The 22,193-nt window shown below is 36.3% G+C and overlaps 1 protein-coding gene across 4 annotated transcripts in view; it reads right to left on the reverse strand.

Moving 5' to 3' along the window:
• The window catches only part of RASA2 (RAS p21 protein activator 2), a 123,742-nt gene that overhangs the window by 51,314 nt on the left and 50,235 nt on the right, over window positions 1-22,193 (reverse strand). For all 4 annotated transcript variants that reach the window (XM_045503455.1, XM_045503453.1, XM_045503454.1 and 1 more), the window contains exons 5-6: window positions 17,366-17,442; window positions 814-897 (exon numbers count right to left, since the gene is read on the reverse strand). In XM_045503455.1, the coding sequence (XP_045359411.1) occupies window positions 814-897; window positions 17,366-17,442 (161 nt within the window). The remainder of the gene's footprint in view (window positions 1-813; window positions 898-17,365; window positions 17,443-22,193) is intronic.

The following is a 22,193-nucleotide window of genomic DNA, read 5'->3' on the forward strand; positions in this document are numbered from 1 at the left end:
CGAAATGGCAACCATTTTCTTTCTATAAAAACAGGACTTGGTTGTTTGCAAGTGTATAACAGAACTCACTAAAGAGCTTTCTTTCAAAGCATTCATTACTTTGTGTCATAAATATCTATTTAGGATTTATTCTTAGAACCTTAATTTTGTAATTCTTAAGTCAACTTTTAAAACTTAAAAATCTAATAATAATTCACTCTCCTATTCTGAATTCTGAACTCCAGGTTACGAACAGAAGCCAACCACTGATCATTTCAGTGTAATGAAGCACCTACTGTCAAAGAAGGAAATCATTTGTTAAGTCCATATACATACTGAATCTTCAGATTCAGAGATGTTTACATTTCTGGATAAAAATCAGTGTACTTATGGAAAATAAGGGCATGTTTGAAAACTATTTAGAGGTAAAAAAATAAAATCTAATCATAATTCAATAAGCATTACCTACCAATGATGTGAATGTAGCTACAAAGTATTATGCTAAGTGAAATAAGTCAGTGAGAGAAAGACAAATACCATAATGATTTCATTCACATGTGGAATTTAAGAAACAAAACAAAAGAGCAAAGGGGAAAAAAAGAGACAGAGGCAAACCAAGAAACAGATTTGTTAACTATAGAGAACATACTGATGGTTACCAGAGGGGAGGTAGGGGGGCAGCTGGGGATTAAGGAGTGCACTTATGATGAGCATATACAAATATGTTGTATGGAAGTGTCAAATCACTGTACTGTACACCTGAAACTAATAACACACTGTATGTTAACTAATTGGAACTTAAATAAAAGCTGGGGAAAAAAAAAAACACATTACCTAGAAGGGCCCACTAGAGAAACTGTTGCATAAGGGTCACAGCTTTGTCCATTTATGAGAGGCAACCCGTGACATGACATGATGCTAAGAAAGAATAAAAGAAAATTAATGGTATATTTAAGTTAAACAACATAAAGCATTATCTTTAAATACAAATCAATATATTCAAAGGGTTAAAGCTTTTCCACAGGTCTGCAGATGTATGCCTATATACCACCTACCTCAAATACATCTATTGTGCACTTACTCACTTATGCTACATTTCTCAAATAGGACTTAAAATCAGAACGCCATAATCAGTACTGAGACTACCAAACAATATTTAGCATAAATCCCCTGGCTAAGTATCCAGCAAGGTACATTTTGTGGTTTGATAATATACTAACACTGCTGTGGCTTCTCAACAGGAAAAGAATGTGTTGTGAACCTTAAAGGAGAAACTACAAACCAAGCTAGATCTATGGCATCACATCCTCTGCTGAAGCATGAATGAGAAACAAGGAAATGACTGTGGTTTCCACTTCAAATCTGATTCATAAATAGAGGGCAAGTCTCCCACAATTCTGTAGTCTTTTATTCTGATTCTCAGTAACAGCTCCTGTATCATTCTGTAGAAAATGTTTTAGACCTTAAAACCCAACATCTTCTAATCCACTCCATGGATAAAGTCACTGGTATTTACAGAGGACATAGAATCTAACCTAATGGTCTGCTCAATTTCCTCACTAAATATTATTGAGTCCACAAATTTAGTTTAATATCTAAGGGTTTGCATTCCTTAATGGCTAAGACAAACTCATGAGAGTTGCTGAAAGCATTCTTTGTAGAAAGATGTGGGCTACTGAGCAACATCCTTATTTCTCTCCACAACCCACAGATCATATATGTGGGTGAAGTGCATATGGTGTGCTGAGTCAAGAAGAAATGATAATGACTCATTCGATTAAATTGGGTATAAAAAAATCAAAATTTAAAAATTCCCCTAACTAACCAAAGAAAGCACAGACCGAGATAATAATTCTGGGTATTAATGTTAGACTTAGGACAGTCAAATTTTCCAACTATGTTCTGTTTGAAACTGACAATCCTCAGGCCAACCGCAGGCTAATCCTCAAAATGATACCTGATTTTTATGTAGCATTTGCACTTTACCCACTATTTTCACAAAATGTATCTAACTCCCACAACTGCCTTTGAGAAAAAACACCTTAAAGAAGAAAGTAAGGCTCAAAAAGATTATGTAAGAAATTAACAAAATAAGGCTGAAGAGGTACTACAACTTGTACAAAGTGGGCCAAGACTTAATTTCTACTTTCTTAACTGCTTCCCAAGTCCAGCATCTTTCTATGTTCCCTACTGCACCTTAATATATTGATTGTATTACTCTCTTCGTAATACCACATGTATTTCATGTAAACACTAATTATGAGAAATCTTAATTATAGAAAAGTCACTATAATTTTATGAGGTAGAAAAAAACTGAGAAAAATAGTTCATTATACACAGGCTTCTATAAGAATACTTCCCTAAACAAAACAATGATGCCCATTAATCCGGAAGTATGAATTTATAAAAACCATCAGAAGTGGCCTTTTAAATGTAAGACACTTTTAAAATTGTTTTCTGAGGGGCGCCTGGGTGGCCTAGTTGGTTAACCATGCGACTTCGGCTCAGGTCGTGATCTCGTGGTCCGTGAGTTCCAGCCCCGCGTCGGGCTCTGTGCTGACAGCTCAGAGCATGGAGCCTGTTTCATATTCTGTGTCTCCCTCTCTCTGACCCTCCCCCGTTCATGCTCTGTCTCTCTCTGTCTCAAAAATAAATAAACGTTAAAAAAAAAAAGCATTAAAATTGTTTTCTGGCAAACAGAAATAATATTATTGAGTACAAATTATTTTATTTGCTACATATGTTATGAAATATTTTTACAACTATTCTAATCGGTAAATCAAACAGTCTCCTATCATAAACATGAAGGAGTGAAAACAAATGCTGGAAATGAGCTTAGTATACTGAATTATCTTACATTTTGTTACTTTTTTTTTAAGTTTATTTTTTTGAGACAGAGAGAGCAAACAAGCAGGGGAGGGGCAGAGAGAAGGGGAGAGAGAGAATCCCAAGCAGGCTCAATACAGTGCAGAGCACCGTGCAAGGCTTGAACCCACAAACCATGAGACCATGACCTGAGCCAAAATCAAGAGCCAGATGCTTAACTGAGCCACCCAGGCACCCCTTACATTGTTTATATATGACATTTGATATTAATGCATTTTCTAGAAATTGCAAAGGAAAATATATTTAGTCCAAACTTGTTTAAATACAGAATGACCTGGATCTTTTCCTTGAGGCTTTTTTTTTTTTTTTTAAACTAAAAGACAAATGCTAATGTCTACCTACAGCCAAGATGGAGGAACAGAGAAATGGAATAACTGGGAAAAAAAAAAAAGAACAAAATCAGCAGCGCAGGACAGTCATCTCTGAGGAGAAAAGAAATGAAATGAGTCCCCAACTGTTCCCGAGAAGAAGAGGGAGAGTGGTCAGCTGGGGAAGACCAAAGTAACTAGAGTTCCCAGACAGAATACTGGAGGAAAGAAAGCTACAACGAAACAAAGAAACTTCCAGAGAGCTGTATGAATCCCCCTGGAGTGTTCAGATGAGTGCTGATAAGCATATGCCTGTGAGGAAACTACCTGAAGATGGGGAAAGAATCATTTGATTAGATTCGAGGGAATAATTCCTGAAGCCCACAAATGGCTAGCATGAGGCCCCACCAGCCATAGTATGAAACCTGGTAATTCACAGATGCTGTATCATTACTGAGAAAATATAATTCCTAGATTAAAGGTTGTATTTATTCCATCTAACAAGGCTTAAAAGCAAACCTCAAAGGAATCATATTGTTTCCAAGTAACTTGACTAGGTCTTCAAGCACACTGATAGAAATAATATCCAGAAACTTCAAAATGTCTACAATCCAACATAAAATAACTAGGAACACAAAGAATCAAGAAAACATGTGCCATGAGAGGAGAAGTAAATGAAATAGAGACTTAAAAAACAATAGGACACATCAATGAAACCAGGAGATAGTTCTTCAAAAAGATCAATAAAATTGATAAACCTTTAGCCAGACTCATAAAAAAAAAAAAACTCCACAGAAATACAAAGGATTATAAAAGAATATTATGAAAAACTATATGTTAACATGCCAACAAACTGTACAACCTAGAAGAAATGGATAAATTCCTAGAAACATGTAACATCCCAAAACTGAATCAGGAAGAAATAGAAAATTTGAACATTCAGAATGGTTACCAGCAAGGAAATTGAATCAGGAATAAAAAAAACTCCCCCCAAAACAAAAAAACAGGATCAGAGGGCATCACAAGTGAATTCTACCAAACATTTAAAGAAGAGTTAATAATACCTATTCTTCTCTATTCCAAAAACAACAAATTCATTCTATGAGGCCAGCATTACCCTGATACCAAAACCAGATAAAGACACTACAAAAAAGAGAACTAGAGGTCAGTATCTCTGATGAACACATAAAATCTGCAAAAATCCTCGACAAAATATTAGCAAACTGAATCAACCAGTACATTAAAAAAATCATTCACCATGATCAAGTGGAATTTATTCCTGGGATGCAAGGGTAGTTCAACATTTGCAAATCAATCAATGTGGTACAACATATCAACAAGAGAAAGAATAAAAACCATTTGATCAGGGGCGCCTGGTGCCTTAGTTGGTAAAGTGTCCAACTTCAGTTCAGGTCATGATCTCATGCTTCATGGGTTCAAGTCCTGCCCACATCTGGCTTCATGTGGAACCTGCTTGGGATTCTCTCTCTCTGCCCTTCCTCCTCTCGTGTGTGCTTTCTCTCAAAAATGAACATTAAAAAAAAAACAACAACAACAACAAAAAAAAAACAGAGGCTCTGGTTAAAAGAATGGTAAAAATATATACTAATACTAATCAAAAGAAAGCTGATTGATTCTCTGGATAATAACAACCCAAAAGTCCATCAGTAGGGGTCTGGTTGAATAACTGATAGTAAATCTATATGTTAGAATACTATGTAGTTGTCAAAAAGAATAAGATAAATCTCTACTCTCTAATTACTTTGATATGGAGGGTAGGGGGTTGGGAATGAATGTGATACTTCCCCAAACACACTTTATAGAAGTTCTGACTTTAGAAACAAAAAATATTTTACATTTCATAAGTAAAATTAAACTTAAGCAATTCTTAAAAGGAAAAAATTATGAGAAACCACTAAAAAAGAAAGAATTATTTCAATAGACTGGAACATAGTATTTGACTCTGTATCCTTAGAACAAATAGTACAGTAAGATCTCTTAAACTTCATTCAGCAACCTCACTGCCAGCAGTAATATTGGCATTATTATTTTGGATCTATTTTCTATATTATATAAGATAATGACAGTAATTGTTAGTGTTGTCAGGGATTAAGATTTTCAATATAATAAAGTCAAAGTTAGATTAAAAATCTTGTAATATTAAATTTAAATTAGAAACATAAAAGAAGGAAAGAAAGAAAAGAGAGAGAACAAAGGCAAAAGAAGGAAAGAAAGAAAGAAAGAAAGAAAGAGAGAAAGAAAAGAGAGAGAGAGAGGAAGACTGCCATCCAGAGAGGCTATATTAATATCAAAGCAGATTTCACAACAAAGAATAGTCCCAGGGATAAAGATGGTCATTTAACAACCCTAAATGTTAAGCTCCTAGCATCAAAGTTGCAAAAGCAGCAAAAACTGACAGAATTACAGGGAGAAACGGACAAATCCACAAACAGTTGGAGATAGCAACATCCCCTCTCAGTAACTGATAACCAACATGACATAATTAACATTTACAAAAAAAAATTCTACCCATGCAAAGCAGAAAACATATTAATTTCAAATGCATATGGAACATATACCAAGATTAAACAATACTTTGTGGACAAAAACAAGTCTTGGAAAATTTGTAAGTATTCAGATCATACAAAATTTGTTGACAACAGCAGAATTAAATTAGAAGTCAACAGCAAAAAGATATCTGGAAAATCCTCAAACACCTGGGGACAAAATAACTCACAAATAATCCGTGGGTTGAAGAATAAACAAAAGAAAAATTATACAGCATTCTGAACTGCATTAAAATGAAAACTCAGCACATCAAAATTTGAAAGGTGCAGTTAAAACAGTACTCAGAAGAAAATGGATAGCACTAAACACCAACATTAGGAAAGAAGAAAGATTTTCAACCACTGTCTTCAGCCTCCATCACAAGAAACTTAGAAAACAAAAACAAATTAAACCTAAAGTAAACAAAAAATACAGTGGGAATCAAAATAGAAAACAAAAAATATACAAAAGTCAATGAATTCAAAAGCCATTTCTTTTTTTTTTTTTTTTAAATCTTTTATTTATTTTTGAGAGAGAGAGAGAGAGAAAGTGTGAGCAGGAGAGGGGCAGAGAGAAAGGGAGACACAGAATCTGAAGCAGACTCTAGGCTGTGAGCTGTCAGCACAGAGCCCGACACAGGGCTCGAACTCATGAACTGTGAGATCATGACCTGAGCCAAAGTCAGATTCTTAACCAACTGTACCACCCAGACACCCCCAAAAGCCATTTCTTTCTTTAAAAAAAAATTTTAATGTTTATTTATTTTTGACAGAGAGAGAGAGATACAGAGCATGAGCAGGAGAGGGGCAGAGAGAGAGGGAGACACAGAATCAGAAGCAGGCTCCAGGCTCCGAGGTGTCAGCACAGAGCCCGACACGGGGCTTGAACTCACAGACCGCAAGATCATATCTGAGCTGAAGTCAGACGCTCAACTGACTAAGCCACCCGGGCACCCTCAAAAGCCATTTCTTTAAGAAGGTCATTAAAATTGATAAACTTTAGCTACACTGATTAACAAAAATAGAGTACAGACACAAATTACCAACTTTAGGAATGAGCAACATGACATCACTATTAAGTCTACAGATATTAAAAGAGTAACTTGAATTACTTTATACTGAAGAATTGAACAACTCAGATTAAATGGTCAAATTTCTTGAAAGATACAAATTACCAAAGATCACGTTTAAAAAATCTGAATAGTGGGGCGCCTGGGTAGCTCAGGTGGTTAAATATAGCACCTGACACTTGATTTCTTCGGCTCAGGTCACGATCTCACGGTCCTGAGATCCAGCCTATGTTGGGCTCCATGCTGGGCGTGGAGCCTGTTTAATATTCTCTCTCTCCCTTTGCCCCTCCCCATCTCATGTTCCCAGTCTCTCAAAAAAAAAAAAAAAAAAAGGGGGGGGGGGGCTATGTACCTATTTTAAAAACTAAATTTCTTGTTAAGAATCTTCCCACCAAAAAATTAAAAAAAAAAACAAAACACTTCAGGCCCAGATGGCTTCACTGGTGAATTCTTATAATATTCACATAAAAAAGAAATTATATCAATTGTATACAAACCACCAGAAAATTGAAAAAGAGAGATTACTTTCTGATTCATTCAATGAGGTCATTATTCTGATTCCAAAAACCAGACAAAGCCACTACAAGAAAACTATAGAGCAAAGTTCTTCATAAATGTAAATGTAAAAAACCTTAACAAAATTTTAGCACATCAAAGCTAACTATATATAACAATGATAATATAACATGACCAAGTGGAGGTTGGTTTAACTTCAAAAATCAATCCACAAAATTTATCATATTAACACATGAAATCAGAAAAAGCAGATCATTTGAAACATTCTCAGCAAACTAGGAACAGAGGGGAATTTTCTCAACCTGAGAAATGACAGCTAACATCATACTTAATGGTAAAAAAAAAAAAAAAAAACAAAAACAAAAACTGAATGCCTTCCCCTTAAGATAAGAAATAAGACAAAGATATTTGCTCTCAGATCTTCTATTCAACATCCTACTAAAATGATCAGGCAAGAAACAGAAATAAGCAGAACCCAGACTAAAAAGGAAGTAATAAAATGTCTATTCATAGATGACACAACTGTCCATGTACAAAATCCTACAGAATCTATAAACAAGCTAGTAGAACAAATCAGTGAATATAACAAGGTTGAAGAATACAAGTGTTTTTCTTAAATTACTATATACTAGCAACAAACATCCTCCTATTCATCTTGTTTCTTCTTTCTTTTTCTCTTTCTCCTAAAGTTCTTTTTCTCAGCCTGTTTCTATAAAATAAAAATCACTGCCTGGACTTCATGTCACCCAGTACCTATCTAATTTTTCTGTTTGTCTTTCCAAATGTCTTGACTTCCCTTTCACTCCTCACCCTACTGAAATCTAGTTTTTTCTACATTCATCATTCTATGGAAACTCTCCTCATTAAAGTCCCCTGAGTGTTAAGTGCTATCTCTATTTTTCAGCGCTCTTCTTACTGGATTTCTTGGCTGCGTGAAACACTTCTGACCACTCCTTCCCTCCTTCAAGACCTCTTCTCTCTTGGTTACATTTGTCTTCATCCTCCTAATTTTCCTCATATCACCTATCTGTCTCCCTCCTATTTACATAACCTCCCTGTAAGGCTGTTGTTGTTGCTGTTATTGTTAATCACATCCATTCCTATGACCACAACTACCATCAGCCTTACATTTCTATATGAGATCTCACCAGAGAGTTTAAGATTTTTATATTGAAATGCCTGATGGAAATCCCTACCGAGATGTTCAAGAGCAGCTAAAACTCAACTCATTACCATCTCTTATTAAAGAAGTTCCTCCTTCAGAATTTTCTCTTTTGTTGTAAATACCACCACCCACCTAGTAACACCATCTAGAAATCTAGGAGCCACATTTAGATTCTTCTTTGTCCTCACTTTCTATATATAATCAGTAAGTTTTAGTGATGCGACTCTTTAAACGTTTCTTCGTTTGTCCTCTTTTCTCATTTTTGTAACTACTATTCTGAATCTATAATCTCTTACTTGGATCACCCTAACACCCTTCAAATTTATCTCTCAGTTTCTGTACTTACCACTGTCACAAATCTCATCTTGCTAAAATGCAAATTCCAGCCTACTTCACTGGTATCTGACCAGTCTCTTGAATCAAGCTTCATATGCTAGCAACATGAAACCACTTTTAATTATTCTCCCTCCCTCTTACCATGTTTCTTCCTCCATACTTCTGCCTATATTGTTCTTTCCTTCTGGAAAACAAATCTCACTTTTTCTAGGCTAGCTACTTTCTATTCATCCTTTAAGAAGACAGTTGTTACTTTCTTTCTTTGTTTAGTTGTTTCAAAGGCACTTAGTGCCTATTAGTGCCAGGCACTAATCACTGGGGTGATGAGGTGAATAAGACAAACAACATTCTTGCTCTCATGGAGATGACAGTCTACTTGAAATAAGAGATAACAAGCAATAAAGCAAAAAACAATAGCAAGTGCTATGAAGGAAAAAGAATAGGGTGTCTTATTTTAAAGTGATGCTTAAGATGAAACTTAAAGGATGAGAAAACCAGCTAGAAGCAGGATAGGCATTCCAGGCAAAAAGGAGAGCAGATGCTGATCTCTGAACAGGAAGAATATGTCACATTTGAGGAACCGAGACAAGGCCAGTGAATATATGAACAAGAGGAAGCAAGCCACAAGATGAAATCCAAGAGGCAGGCAGGGTCGGAACATGCTGCACCATGTGGGCCAAGTCAAGGGGCTTGGATCTTATTCTAAATACAAGGGGAATCACTAAGTGTTTGAGCAGGAGAATGACATGATCTAACTTATGTCCTAAAAGATTACTCTGGGCTGCTACGAAGAGAATGGACTGCAGAGCAGAAGGCCAGCTAAGAAACTACTACAATAGTCAAGGTAATAAAATGTTGCTGGTTTGAAGTAAGGACATGTCAGCAGATGATAAAAATTAGAAAATTCAAGAAATATTTCATATAATCAATAAGAAGTGGATCCAACGTGTGGAGGGAGAGAGGAGAAAAGACTTTAAATGATTCCCAGGTGTCTGGCTAGGGTAAAAGGTGGATGGTGGTTCCAACTGCTAAGGCTATGGGAAGGAGCTATACAGATATGATAGTCAATGCTTCAGTTTTCAGGTGATAAATCTGCAATGTTGTGAGACATCAAAGTGGAGTTGCCAAAAAGGCAGGTGAACATCTGAGAGTGGAGCTCAGAAAAAAGACATGAGTTAAATGCATAAGGTATAGACAATTTTTTTAACTTACTTTGAAATGATTTCTGACTTTCAAAAAAATTGCAAAATAATATATACAGTTTCTGTATACCCATCACCCTGTATTAACATTTTGTGTAACCAGAGTAAAACTACAGAAAGAGAAAAATAACACGGAAACAATGTTAGTTAATAATTATATTAACTAATCTTACAGACTTTACTCAAATTTTGTCAATGTCCTTTTTCTGGTCCAGGATGCAATACAGAATCTCACATTGCATTTAGCTGTCCTGTCTTCTTAGTCTCTTCCATCCTAAAACAGCCCCTTAGTTTTAACTCTTTGCCCCTTGATCCTGTCAGTACTAGCCAGTTCTTTTGTACAATATTCCTTAATCTGAATTTGATGTTTCCCTGTGATTAGATTGAGGTTATCTATCTTGGTGTCCTTCTCAATGTAGCATACCAGGTAGCCAGATGTTTATTACCAGTGACACTAACTTCAGTCACACAGTTAAATTGGTATCTATCAGACATCTTATGGTGGAGATTCTTTGAGACTATACAAGTATGCTGTTTGTCATCATGTTTACACCCACTTATTTAGCATCCATACATGCTGATTTTCTATTTCCATCATTTGTCCTACATTAATTAGTGAGAATTCTACTATAAGAAAAAGTAGTCCTTTCTCCCCAGTGTGTTTATTTATTTATATAGCAGCATTGGTTCATGGATATTTTATTCTATAGGCTTAAAACATTGTTTTTTAATTTTTAATATTTATTTTTTGAGAGAGACAGAGTGTGAGCAGAGGCGGGGAAGAAAGAGAGGGAGACACAGAATCCGAAACAGGCTCCAGGCTCTGAGCTGTCAGCACAGAGCCTGATGCGGGGCTCGAACCCACAAACCATGAGATTATAACTGGAGCCAAAGTTGGATGCTTAACTGACTGAGCCACTCAGGTGTCCCTAAAAAAGTATTTTTAATGTTTATTTGTTTTGAAAAAGAGAGAGACAGAGCACAAGCAGGGCAGGGGCAGAGAGAGAGGGAGGGACACTCAGAATCCGAAGCAGACTCAAGGCTCTGAGCTGTCAGCAGAGAGCCCAACATGGGGTTCGAACCCACGAACTGTAAGATCAAAACTTAAGCTGAAGTCAGACATTCAACTGACTGAGCCACCCAGGCATCCCTATACTATAGGTTTTGATCTGTAATTATTATTAGTATTTGATTTGATGCTCAAATTGTCCCAGTTTGGTTACGTGGAGCTCCTTCAAGTTGGCTTCAATGTCCTTTCTACATGCCTTCATTATTTATTTGTAGAACTTTCTTACTTTCTGACTCCACATATGCTCTGAGCTCATCTTGTGTTTTCCCTGCTCAAGTCCTGAAATCAGCCAATACTTTAAAAAAAAGAATCAGGTTCTCTTTATTGGAGCAGCTCTGAAATAACAGATAACACTAATACTAATACTAGAGCCATTAGCCACATGTGGCTATTTAAATTTAAGTTAATTAAAATTGGACAAAATTAAAAATTCAATTATTGAGCTCCACTAGCCATATTTTAAGTTTTTAATAGCCACATATGACCAGTAGCTACCATATTGGACAGTTAAGTTATAAACCATTTTCATCATCATCAAAAGATCTATTGGACCATACTGATTGGAGAATGATATTTAGATGCTCAGTATGTTCATTGTTGCTGGGATGACACTGCTTCCAGGTCTTCTGCATCAATAGAGCTAATATACATACACACTCAGACAAACAACCCTGTAGCTATAAGACAATTTCACTCTGAGAATTCTGCCTTCAAAGGAGCACAGAGAAATGGGGATGGCAGCTAGGGGAGGAGGGTGGAGATAAGGTCTGGGGAGGCATGCCTTTTTAGGATAGGAGATCCTAGAACATGTTTTACATTTTGAGGAGAACAATCTAAAAGAGAAGGTAAAGCTGATGAAACAGAAGAAGGAATAAGTGAAGGAGCAAAGTCCTTGAGTAGGGGAAACAGATGGAAATTCAGAGACCAGATAGAAAAATTCACCCCCAACAAGAGAGGGGCACCTCCTCTAATAGAACATAAAGACAAAACGATGGATGCCAATACAGGTTTGCAGATTTAGATTCAGGAAAATATGACCAATTTACAGATTGTAATGATGGAGAATCTCACAGGTGTTATTAGAGAAGCAGAGTAAAACTCCAGGGCAGTTACAAATACCCATGCAGGGTTTATGATCATGAATTTAAAGGAAAATCAGTCTTTTTTATTTTCTCCAGCAATAATATTCAGGTGCAAACTGAACACAGAGAGACTAAGTTCATTTATACTAGGATTGTTCCAGATAATTAAGAAGGATGAATAAAAGAGCAAGGAAGTTATTGGAAAAGTGCAAGAAAAAATGATTACAGTGATAGATCATGGAAAACAACCTAGAAGGAAGTGAAAAAATAAAAATGGGTAAGAACGTGGTAAAGATCAATGGGTAGAAGTCTTACTGAAATTTCAGAAATGCTGCAGTGAGGAGCTTCCAGGTCTGGAAGATAATAGTAACTGCTAGGATATGAACCTTTCCACCCATTACCCCCCAACTGTAAATTCAGCAAGTAGCACAAAGAAAACAACACATAATACTATGCTTTCAGTGGTACTAAAAACCAGAATACCACACACCTCTAAAAGTTGAGAAATCAACAATAAATTCTGCAAAGTTGCTATTGGAGCTCTTGGTGTTGGCCTGCAACACCAAGGAGTATGGACTGTGGAGGTTCAAGTGAAAGAGAAGAGAAAGAAGAAAAGAATACAGACCATCATGTGCCCATACAAAGACCTACTTGTTAACATTTATAGCAGCTTTCTCTATAATCACCTCAAACTGGAAACAATTCAAATATCTGCCAAGTGATGAATAGAGAAACAAATTCAATACAATGGAATACTACCCATGAAGTAGCTTTAAAAACAATTTTTTTTAATCTTTATTTATTTTTGAGAGAGGGACAGAGTGTGAGCAGGGGAGGAGCAGAGAGAGAGGGAGACACACAATCCGAAGCAGGCTCCAGGCCCCGAGCTGTCAGCACAGAGCCCAATGCAGGGCTTGAACCCATGAACCGCGAGATCATGACCTGAGCCGAAGTCAGATGCTCAACTGATTGAGCCACCCAGGCGCCCCGTGAAGTAGCTTTAAATGAGAAAAAACAACCAGCAGATGACAACACAGAGATAACATCAATGTTGGAGTTATCTGACAAAAATGTGAAAGCAGCCATCCTAAAAATGATTCAATGAGCAATTACAAACACATCTGAAATATGAAAAGTTTCAGCAAAAAAATAGAAAGTCATTAAAGAAAGAAAAGATATAAAGAAGAATCAAAAGAAAATTTTAATACTTAAAACCAAAAGAACCTTGACAGATGGGCTTAACAGTAGAATGGAGGGGACGGAGGAAATAATCAGTGAGCTTAAAGACAGAACAGCAGAAACTACTCAATATGAACAAGGGAGAGAAAATAGACTGGGGGAGGGGAAGTGGGGGTGGGAAAAGCAGAACCTCAGGGACCTGTGGGACTATAATAGAAGATCTAACATTTATGCCATTGAAATCTCAAGAGGAGAGGAGAAAGATAGCAAGGCTGATGGAGTATTACAAGAAATAATGGCCAATAATTTCCCAATTTGGCAAAGGATGCAAACATACAGATTCAAGAAGCTGACTGAACATACCAAACAGGATAAACTCAGAGAAATCTATGTCAAAATACCTCATAGTGAAACCGAAACACATAGAAAACTAAAGGCAAAGTCTTCAAAGTAACCAGGGAGAAAAGGTACATTACCTGCACAGGAAATAGAATTACAGTGAATTCAAAAAACCACAGAGGCCAGAAGCAAGTGATATATTTTTCACGTGCTGAAAAAAAAGAGCTATCAACCAAGAATTCTATATCCATTGAAAATATCCTTCAGGAATAAAGAAAAAAAGACATTCTCAGATAAAGGAAAACTAAGACAATGTATCATTTATAGACCTACCCTAAAAGAACAGTAAAAGGAGATTCTCTAAACAGTAAGACAGAGATAAAAGAAGGAATCCTAAAACAACAGGAAAGAAAAAAAGAATATGGAAAGAGCAAAAATATGGGCAAATACAACAAACTTAGACTTCCCCTCTCTAATTTTTCTAAATTGTGTTAGATGGCTGAAGCAAAAATTGTAATACTGATGTGGTTCTTAATGTTTTCAGGGGAAACATTAAGATAATTATACTATTGAATGGTGGAGGGTAAAGAGATTTAAAAGAAGGTAAGGTTTCTACACTTTATTCTAACCAGTAAAACAGCAATACCAGTAGACTACAATAAGTTATACATGTATAATGTAATCCTAAAGCAACCACTAAAAAACTACACAAAGAGATAGAAAAACAGTACAGGTAAATCAAAATGGAATTCTAAAAAATGTTCAAGGAACTCAAAGGAAAAAGAAAACAGTAAAAGAGAAGAGAAAAACCAAAAAGTGGCAGATTTAAGCTTAACACATAAGTAATTACATTAAAAGTAAATGCTATAAATTCACTAAAGAAAAGACTGGCAGAGTGGGTTTTAAAAAGTGACACCCAACTATATTCTATCTATAAGAAACTACACAAAATTGGATGGATCTGATTGAAAAAGCCAATCTCAAAAGGTCATATATGATAAGACTCCATTTACATAACATTCTTGAAATGACAAAAATATAGATATGGAGACAGATTAGAGGTTGCCAAAGGTTACAAATGTTAGTGGGGGAAGGAATGCGTGTGAGTATAACAGGGTAGCATAAGGAAGATATTTATTGTGACAGAAAGATTATGTATCTTGATTGTGGCAGTTACCACAAATCTACGCATACGATAAAAGATATACAACATACTGTACAGTATACAATGTCAATTTTCCAGTTTTTACATTGTATTATAGTTATATAAGATGTAATTATTGAGAAATACTGAGCGAAGGGTACACAGGACCTCTCCATACTTTGTAATTTCTTATAAATCTATGATTATCTCAAAAGCAAGAAGTTAAAAAAAAAATCAAACTGCCACAGTTCAAATCCAGGCTCTACCACTCCCTGTACAAACTTGGGCTCATTTAACTAATCTGTGTATTGTTTTATCACCTGTAAAATAAGGACAAGAGTATCTACCAAGTTATAATAATAAATAAATAATACCTAAAAAAAAGATTGAACTCCTGATATATGCAACAACGTGGATGAATCTCAAAAGCATTATGCTAAATGAAAGAGGCTAGTCACAAAAGCCTACATATTATATGAATCTGTTCATATGACATTTTGGAAAAGGCAAAACTATAGGGACTAAAATCAGATCATGGTTGCCTGGAACTGAGCATAAGGAGAGGGGACTGAACACATCTCTGAGTAATGTGTTTTGTTAGAGTTTCGACTTTTGAAGTTGTGCTAATATTCCACATAAAAAAATAAAAGTAAACAACAAGAATGGGGGCAAAATCCCATTAACCTGAATGCAAACAAACCAAACCAAATGAAAGCAAACCAACTATTTCAAATGTTATAACATAACCAAAGTGAGCAGGGGAGGGAGTGGTGGAAAGGGACTACTCCACATACTTGCACTATATGCTTCTCAGTCTAGGGGAAAAATACTGCAAACAAATCTTGAGCTGTTTTTAGTAAGTAAATCCAAACTGAGGAACATTAAAAAAACAAAAACAAAAAGACTTCAAAAATCTCAATACCATGAAAGATAAAGAAAAGCTAAAAACGATTACTGGTTGAGGAGATTAAAGAGACATGTAAACTAAATGTAATACATGATCTTGGACTGGATCCTTTCTTGGAGAAGAAAAAATACCTTAAAGGGTGTTATCAGGACAGCTGACAAAAGTAAAATATAATAACTGTAGATTAAAGTACTGGAATATAAGAAGCATACATTATATTTTTTTTTAATTTTTTTTTAATGTTTTTATTTATTTTTGAGACAGAGATTGACAGAGCATGAGCAGGGGAGGGGCAGAGAGAAAGGAAGACACAGAATCTGAAGCAGGCTCCAGGCTCCGAGCTGTCAGCACAGAGCCCAATGTGGGGCTCGAACTCACAGACTGTGAGATCATGACCGTACCTGAAGTCCAACACTCAACCAACTGAGCCACCCGGGCGCCTCATACATTATACTTTTATTGTAACAATGTTGAGCTTCCTGAGTTTGATAATTGTATTACGGTTATTTAAGAGAATATACTTACTCTTAGGACTATACACTGATATATTAAGGATCATGATATACGCAACCTTCCTTAAAAGAGTTCTACGGGTACCTGGGTGGTTCAGTCGGTTGAACGTCCAACTCTTGATGGCAGCTCAGGTCATGATCTCACAGTTCGTGGGATCAGGCCCCATGTTGGGCTCCATGCTGATAGTGCAGAACCTGTCTGGGATTCTCTCTTTCCCTCTCTCTCTGCCCCTCCCCTGCTTGCACTCTCTCTCTCTCTCTCTCTCAAAATAAACTTAAAAAAAAAAAAGAGTTCTAAAAAAAGTAATATTATATATTTAATAAACATAAATAAATAAAGAGAGACAGAGAGGAGGAGAGAGGGAGGGGAAAATGCCTCAAAGGGGCTGGGGTGTTCATAATAAGGAGAATAAATTATAGTCCAGAGAGAAACACTCACCCCACTGTAAGGTAAGTGGGTATGGTAGAAAACAGCATCTAATTGAGAAGGCAGTAAAGGAAACAGTAACTCAGGGGATATTCAGATTATTAGTTAATACAAAGAGAAAAAGAAGTCAGGGATATCCAGTAGTTTGTTGATAACACAGAGGAAAAGTTTGGGTGGAAGAGAAAAGGGAGAATTAGGCTTGAACAGATTTCCAGAGCAGTTAGAAGATTAGAGTCTGAACCACAGAAAATGACTTGAGGGCAAAACAGGAATTTTTAAGTAGGTGAGAATCAATACATTCTCAAGGTAGCCATTTAGTTTTAGTCCCAGGGTTCCTAATGCTCAGCTCTGTGGTATCAGTCTCTTCTCTAGAGGCCTTCTAATAGGAAGCCTTTCCAATTCTCTTCTGCCAGGTAGTTAGACACGTTTATCCATGATCCTGTAACAGCCCCTTGCCTAACTCTATCTTAACCCACATTCAATAAATAAGGCTGAATGAATTAATGACTTATCACAACCTGAGTAGACTAGATATAAGAAAACAAACTGGAAATCAACTTAATAAAGGAACAACACAGCAGAGTTTCATTTTTCAAAAAAGTTTCTGAAGTATATAAAATAAGGTGTGGGCTTAAGGTTCAAAGAATACAAAATGGAGAATTATTTCCAGTTGATTTTGGTAAAAGAAATATGCTTACTGTACAACAAGCTGCTGGCACACAGTTCCATTCTCTGTTATCAGTTCATTCAGTTTTAATTCAAGGTGAACTTTACCCTATAATGAGAAAAAAAAAAATTGGCAAACTGAGTAGTCTATTTTGCTGACAAATTATTAAAGGTATGTCCTTTTTCAAATGGTACCTAAAATATTTAGTTATTCACTAACTAAATTTGTGATCCCTAGCACATGGCTTTGCCCATATTAAGTACTCGTTAAATGACTAATAACCAACGATGTAGATCTAGTCAAATGCTTATGTCAGACACGGCATTCAAATCTAAGAATGTAATCCCAGTTCAAAAAGTACTTATGAATCTCAATTACCATAGATTTTTTTAAAAAGGTAGCATTTATGTTTTAGGAAATTTTGAAATGAAAGCAAATTATAAAATATAGAATGCTTTTTCCAGAAAATCTAAACCATCAATAAGGATAGAGGCAGTATCATTATACGTCAAGAGAAATCATACAATTCTGAAAAATAAAACTAAGAGCTAGTAAGACTCAAGTTGTCAACACTTCTCTGAAAATTAAAGACTTATGGAATATCTACTATATTTTAGTAGTCACTCACTGTAGGGCTGGGTAGGAATCAATAGATATATAAGACAACAATCACTGCTTATAAGAAGCTCGCAATCTAGTGGGAAGACAATAAACAAAAGATAATATAGGACCAAGAGCCCTAATGAAAAAAATGGGATACCGAAAATAAATGAGTACTTTCTTAATTAGCTGTTAATAAATGGGAGTTGTAAAAATCCAGTACTACATATAAATTTAAAGCAAACTCAACTTCTCATGAAATGAAGGCTTAGGGACAATACAATCTGGAGCTTGATATTTTCATGCTGCCACCAGTGATGAGCAATTCTAAACTGGTTATGAGCAATTTTGAAGTGGTTAAGAATCAGTCTTGGATTACCTCCACCCAGCTGACATGACAAATTCTCACAGTAGAGATTTCAGGGGTGTGATGTCTAGGGGCTGATGACGTAAGTAATTTCATCAGAGATAGGAAAGTTCATTATCAAGTCACTGTTCCTCTTTGGAATAACCCCTTTCAGACATTCTTTCACAGTAATCTAACCTGAATCGGCCTCACTATCTTATGAGGGCTTGCTCCGTAAGAGTGAATCTGAGGTGCATTAACTACAAAGCTCAGGGTTAGATGGGTAGTGAGGAGCAACAACACTGATTGGCGGATCTCAACACAAAAGTCTGCATGAGAAAGCTAAGTTCTAAAGAAACAAAAGCATTAGAAGTAGTAAAATTGGAAGTTAGGTGGAACTGGAATTAAACTAAGCCAATTTTCCACTAAAAATTCAGGCACAACTATCGATAAATTCACATAAAATTTATAAAATTGGTCATTAATTCTACTTTAATATTCACAACCCCTACTACTAGACGATGACCCAGAAGAGGTTCATGATATGTAGTAATTTTTAATATTACTCAACTCGAATTTTGAATCATCTTTGCTGTCAGGCCAGCATACGTGTGTTACTTACTAAGTGAGCCTAGCCAACTGCATCAACATTTGCAGCTCAAAGCAATTTTACTATTTTAACATGTATGCATTTAATGGTAGAAACTGTATGCTAACAAGGCACTCCCAACAGTCTCTCAGGAAATATCTAGGATCTATCCTAGTTCTAAAACAACTGAAACTATTAAAATAAGAGTAGGAAAAAAAAGTACAATAGTTCCATTCACAACTAAAAATCATAGCACTGCATCAAGTAAAGCCTAGAAATAAAAAATGTATATATTTAATGGGATTCTACTAGGAATCATTATCATTCAGTCAGAGCCTACCTAATACGTTCATTATTCCTACTGGCTGTTGAAGAGACCATTCCTTTGGTATTAGTCAGCAATAACATAATTGTGTATTTAACCTGGTCAAGAAAAGACTGGGGACAGAATAGGTAACCACAAGACATATACTGTCAGGGTGGAACACTAAAATTAAAAAGCATTACGAATTAGGGGCATCAGGGTGGCTCAGTTGGTTGGACATCTGACTCTTGATTTTGGCTCAGGTCATGATCTTGTGGTTTGGGGTCGAGCTCTGTGCTGATAGCAGGGAGCCTACTTGGGATATTCTCTCTCTCTCTCTCTCTCTCTCTCTCTCTCTCTCTGTCTCAGGGTCAAGCCTTGCGTACGGCTCTGCACAGATAACAGGGAGCCTGCTTGGGATTCTCCCTCTCTTCTTCTCTCTCTCTCAAAATAAAGAAATAAACTTAAAAAAAAAAAAGCATTATAAGTTAAATCAAGGAAATTATCATTTCTAAACTATGAAACACTACCTCATTGTATACTTTAACATGAAAGTATGTACATGATACTTAGCAAAAGAAACAAGTTAGAAAATAGGGTGTATAATGTTAACTTGGAAAAATGAAACATACTATATATATTACTATATGAATTTACTACAAGTCATCTACTAAAACACTGACAGAAGTTATCTTTGGTTGGTAGCATTTCAGATTTTTTTGCTCATCTAGATTTAAAAAATTTCTACTACCAAAGAGTCCTGTTTTTTAGGAAAAATAAAGTTTTTTTTTTTTTTTTTTTTTTTTTTTTTTTTTTAATTTTTTTTTTCAACGTTTATTTATTTTTGGAACAGAGAGAGACAGAGAATGAACGTGGGAGGGGCAGAGAGAGAGGGAGACACAGAATCGGAAACAGGCTCCAGGCTCTGAGCCATCAGCCCAGAGCCTGACGCGGGGCTCGAACTCACGGACGCGAGATCGTGACCTGGCTGAAGTCGGACGCTTAACCGACTGCGCCACCCAGGCGCCCCGGAAAAATAAAGTTTTAAAAAATTACTTGAAACTACTTTTCAGTATTAGAAACCCAAATCTATGAACATCTTAGAGAAAATATTTAGTATTCCTTAATACATTCATACAAAAGTTTGGTTTTATTTACATCTGTCATCATTTTATAGATTTGGATTATAGCAAAACAAGTTAGGTATTTTTTGTTTTGTTTTGTTTTGTTTTGTTTTTGGAGAGGGTAGTTTTGGGTTCAGCAAAACATTTCCTAGTCTCCTCTGAAGCCAGGTGATAGTGGCTAAGGACAGCCATATGATACAATTTTGGCCAATAATATATAAGTAGAAGCTGCTGGTGGGGCATCTGAAGAAGCTTGTTGAATGGGACTCCCTAACTGCAGCAGTGGCTTGAGAGGCTGAAGAACTTAAACAAGGCAGTCTACAGTCTCATGGTGCTGGGCATATAAAAACTGGAGCCCAAGGCCCAACAAGGTAGAGTGCCACTGGCAAATACACAGGCTTTCTGTTGGAACCTCTGAAGGACTATGCCTAAAGAGTAAGAGTGAACAACACTGACCAGCCTGTACAAAGACCAAAACTGGGGTGCCTGGGTGGCTCAGTCGGTTACGAGTCTGACTCTTGATTTCGGCTCAGGGCACGATCTCACAGTTAGTGAGATCAAGCCCCATGTCAGATTTTGTGCTAATAGCAAAGAGCCTGCTTAGGATTCTCTCTGCCCCTCCCCAGCTTGTGTATGCATGCACACTCATTCTCTCTTTCCCAAAATAAATAAACAAATGTTAAAAAAAAAAGAAAAGAAAAACAAAACAAAACAAAACAAAAACAAATACCAAAACCTAGCCTAGAATCAGCCAAATCCCTAACCTCTAGATATGCCAAAAGTAAAAAACTACATCTTCGGGGCGCCTGGGTGGCTTGGTCGGTTAAGCATCCGACTTCGGCTCAGGTCATAATCTCACGGTCTGTGAGTTTGAGCCCCGCGTCAGGCTCTGCGCTGACAGCTCAGAGCCTGGAGCCTGTTTCAGATTCTGTGTCTCCCTCTCTCTCTGCTCCTCCCCTGTTCATGCTCTGTCTCTGTCTCAAAAATAAATAAACGTTAAAAAAAATAATAAAAAAAAAAACTTTATAAAAAAAAAACTAAATCTTCTATGAAGGAAAAAAAACATCATCATCCACAGCTTCAAGTTATATCTAAACTATTTCATATTTTTCAATGTTCAGCATGCCATCAAAACTTATGAAGCATGCCAGAAGACATACACCAAAAACAAAAACAAAAATAAAAACCAACAAAAAGCAGTCAATTTAGAGGAGATGCAAATGTTGGAGTTAACTGACAGAGGTCAAAATAACTGCTTAACGGGGCGCCTGGGTGGCTCAGTCGGTTGAGCATCCGGCTTTAGCTCAGGTCATGATCTCTCGGTTTGTGAGTTCGAGCCCCGCGTTGGACTCTGTGCTGACAGCTCAGAGCCTGGAGCCTGCTTCAGATTCTGTCTCCCTCTCTCTGCCCCTCCCCTGCAAACGGTCTGTCTTTCTCCATCTCTCAATAATAAATAAATGTTAAAATTTTTTTTTAAAAAATAGCTGCTTAAAATATTTACTAAGGTAGACAACAAAATGAAAAAGCCAACAAAACACTGAAAACTATAAAGTGTATCAAATGAAAAATTTAGAATTAGGCAATAAAATAACCACAATGATGTATTCAACAGCAAATTAACCACAGCTGAAATGAGAACTGGTAAGATGGGAGATAAACTAGTCAGTGGAAAATATCCACAGTGAAGCACAGAGAGGGGGAAACATAAGAGACACAGGAAAACATAGGAAATGGTCTATTATTCATGTAACTGGAGTCCCAGGAGACAGATAAAATAGGGAAGGAGAGAAAAAAAAGATAAAGAAATAATTGCCTGGAATTTTCCAAAACTAAAGAAAGACATCAAGGCAGAGATCTAAGAGCCCCTATGAACACCCATAGGATAAACATAAAACC

The sequence above is a fragment of the Leopardus geoffroyi genome, chromosome C2, assembly GCF_018350155.1.
Source record: "Leopardus geoffroyi isolate Oge1 chromosome C2, O.geoffroyi_Oge1_pat1.0, whole genome shotgun sequence".
In the NCBI taxonomy this organism is placed as follows: domain Eukaryota; kingdom Metazoa; phylum Chordata; class Mammalia; order Carnivora; family Felidae; genus Leopardus; species Leopardus geoffroyi.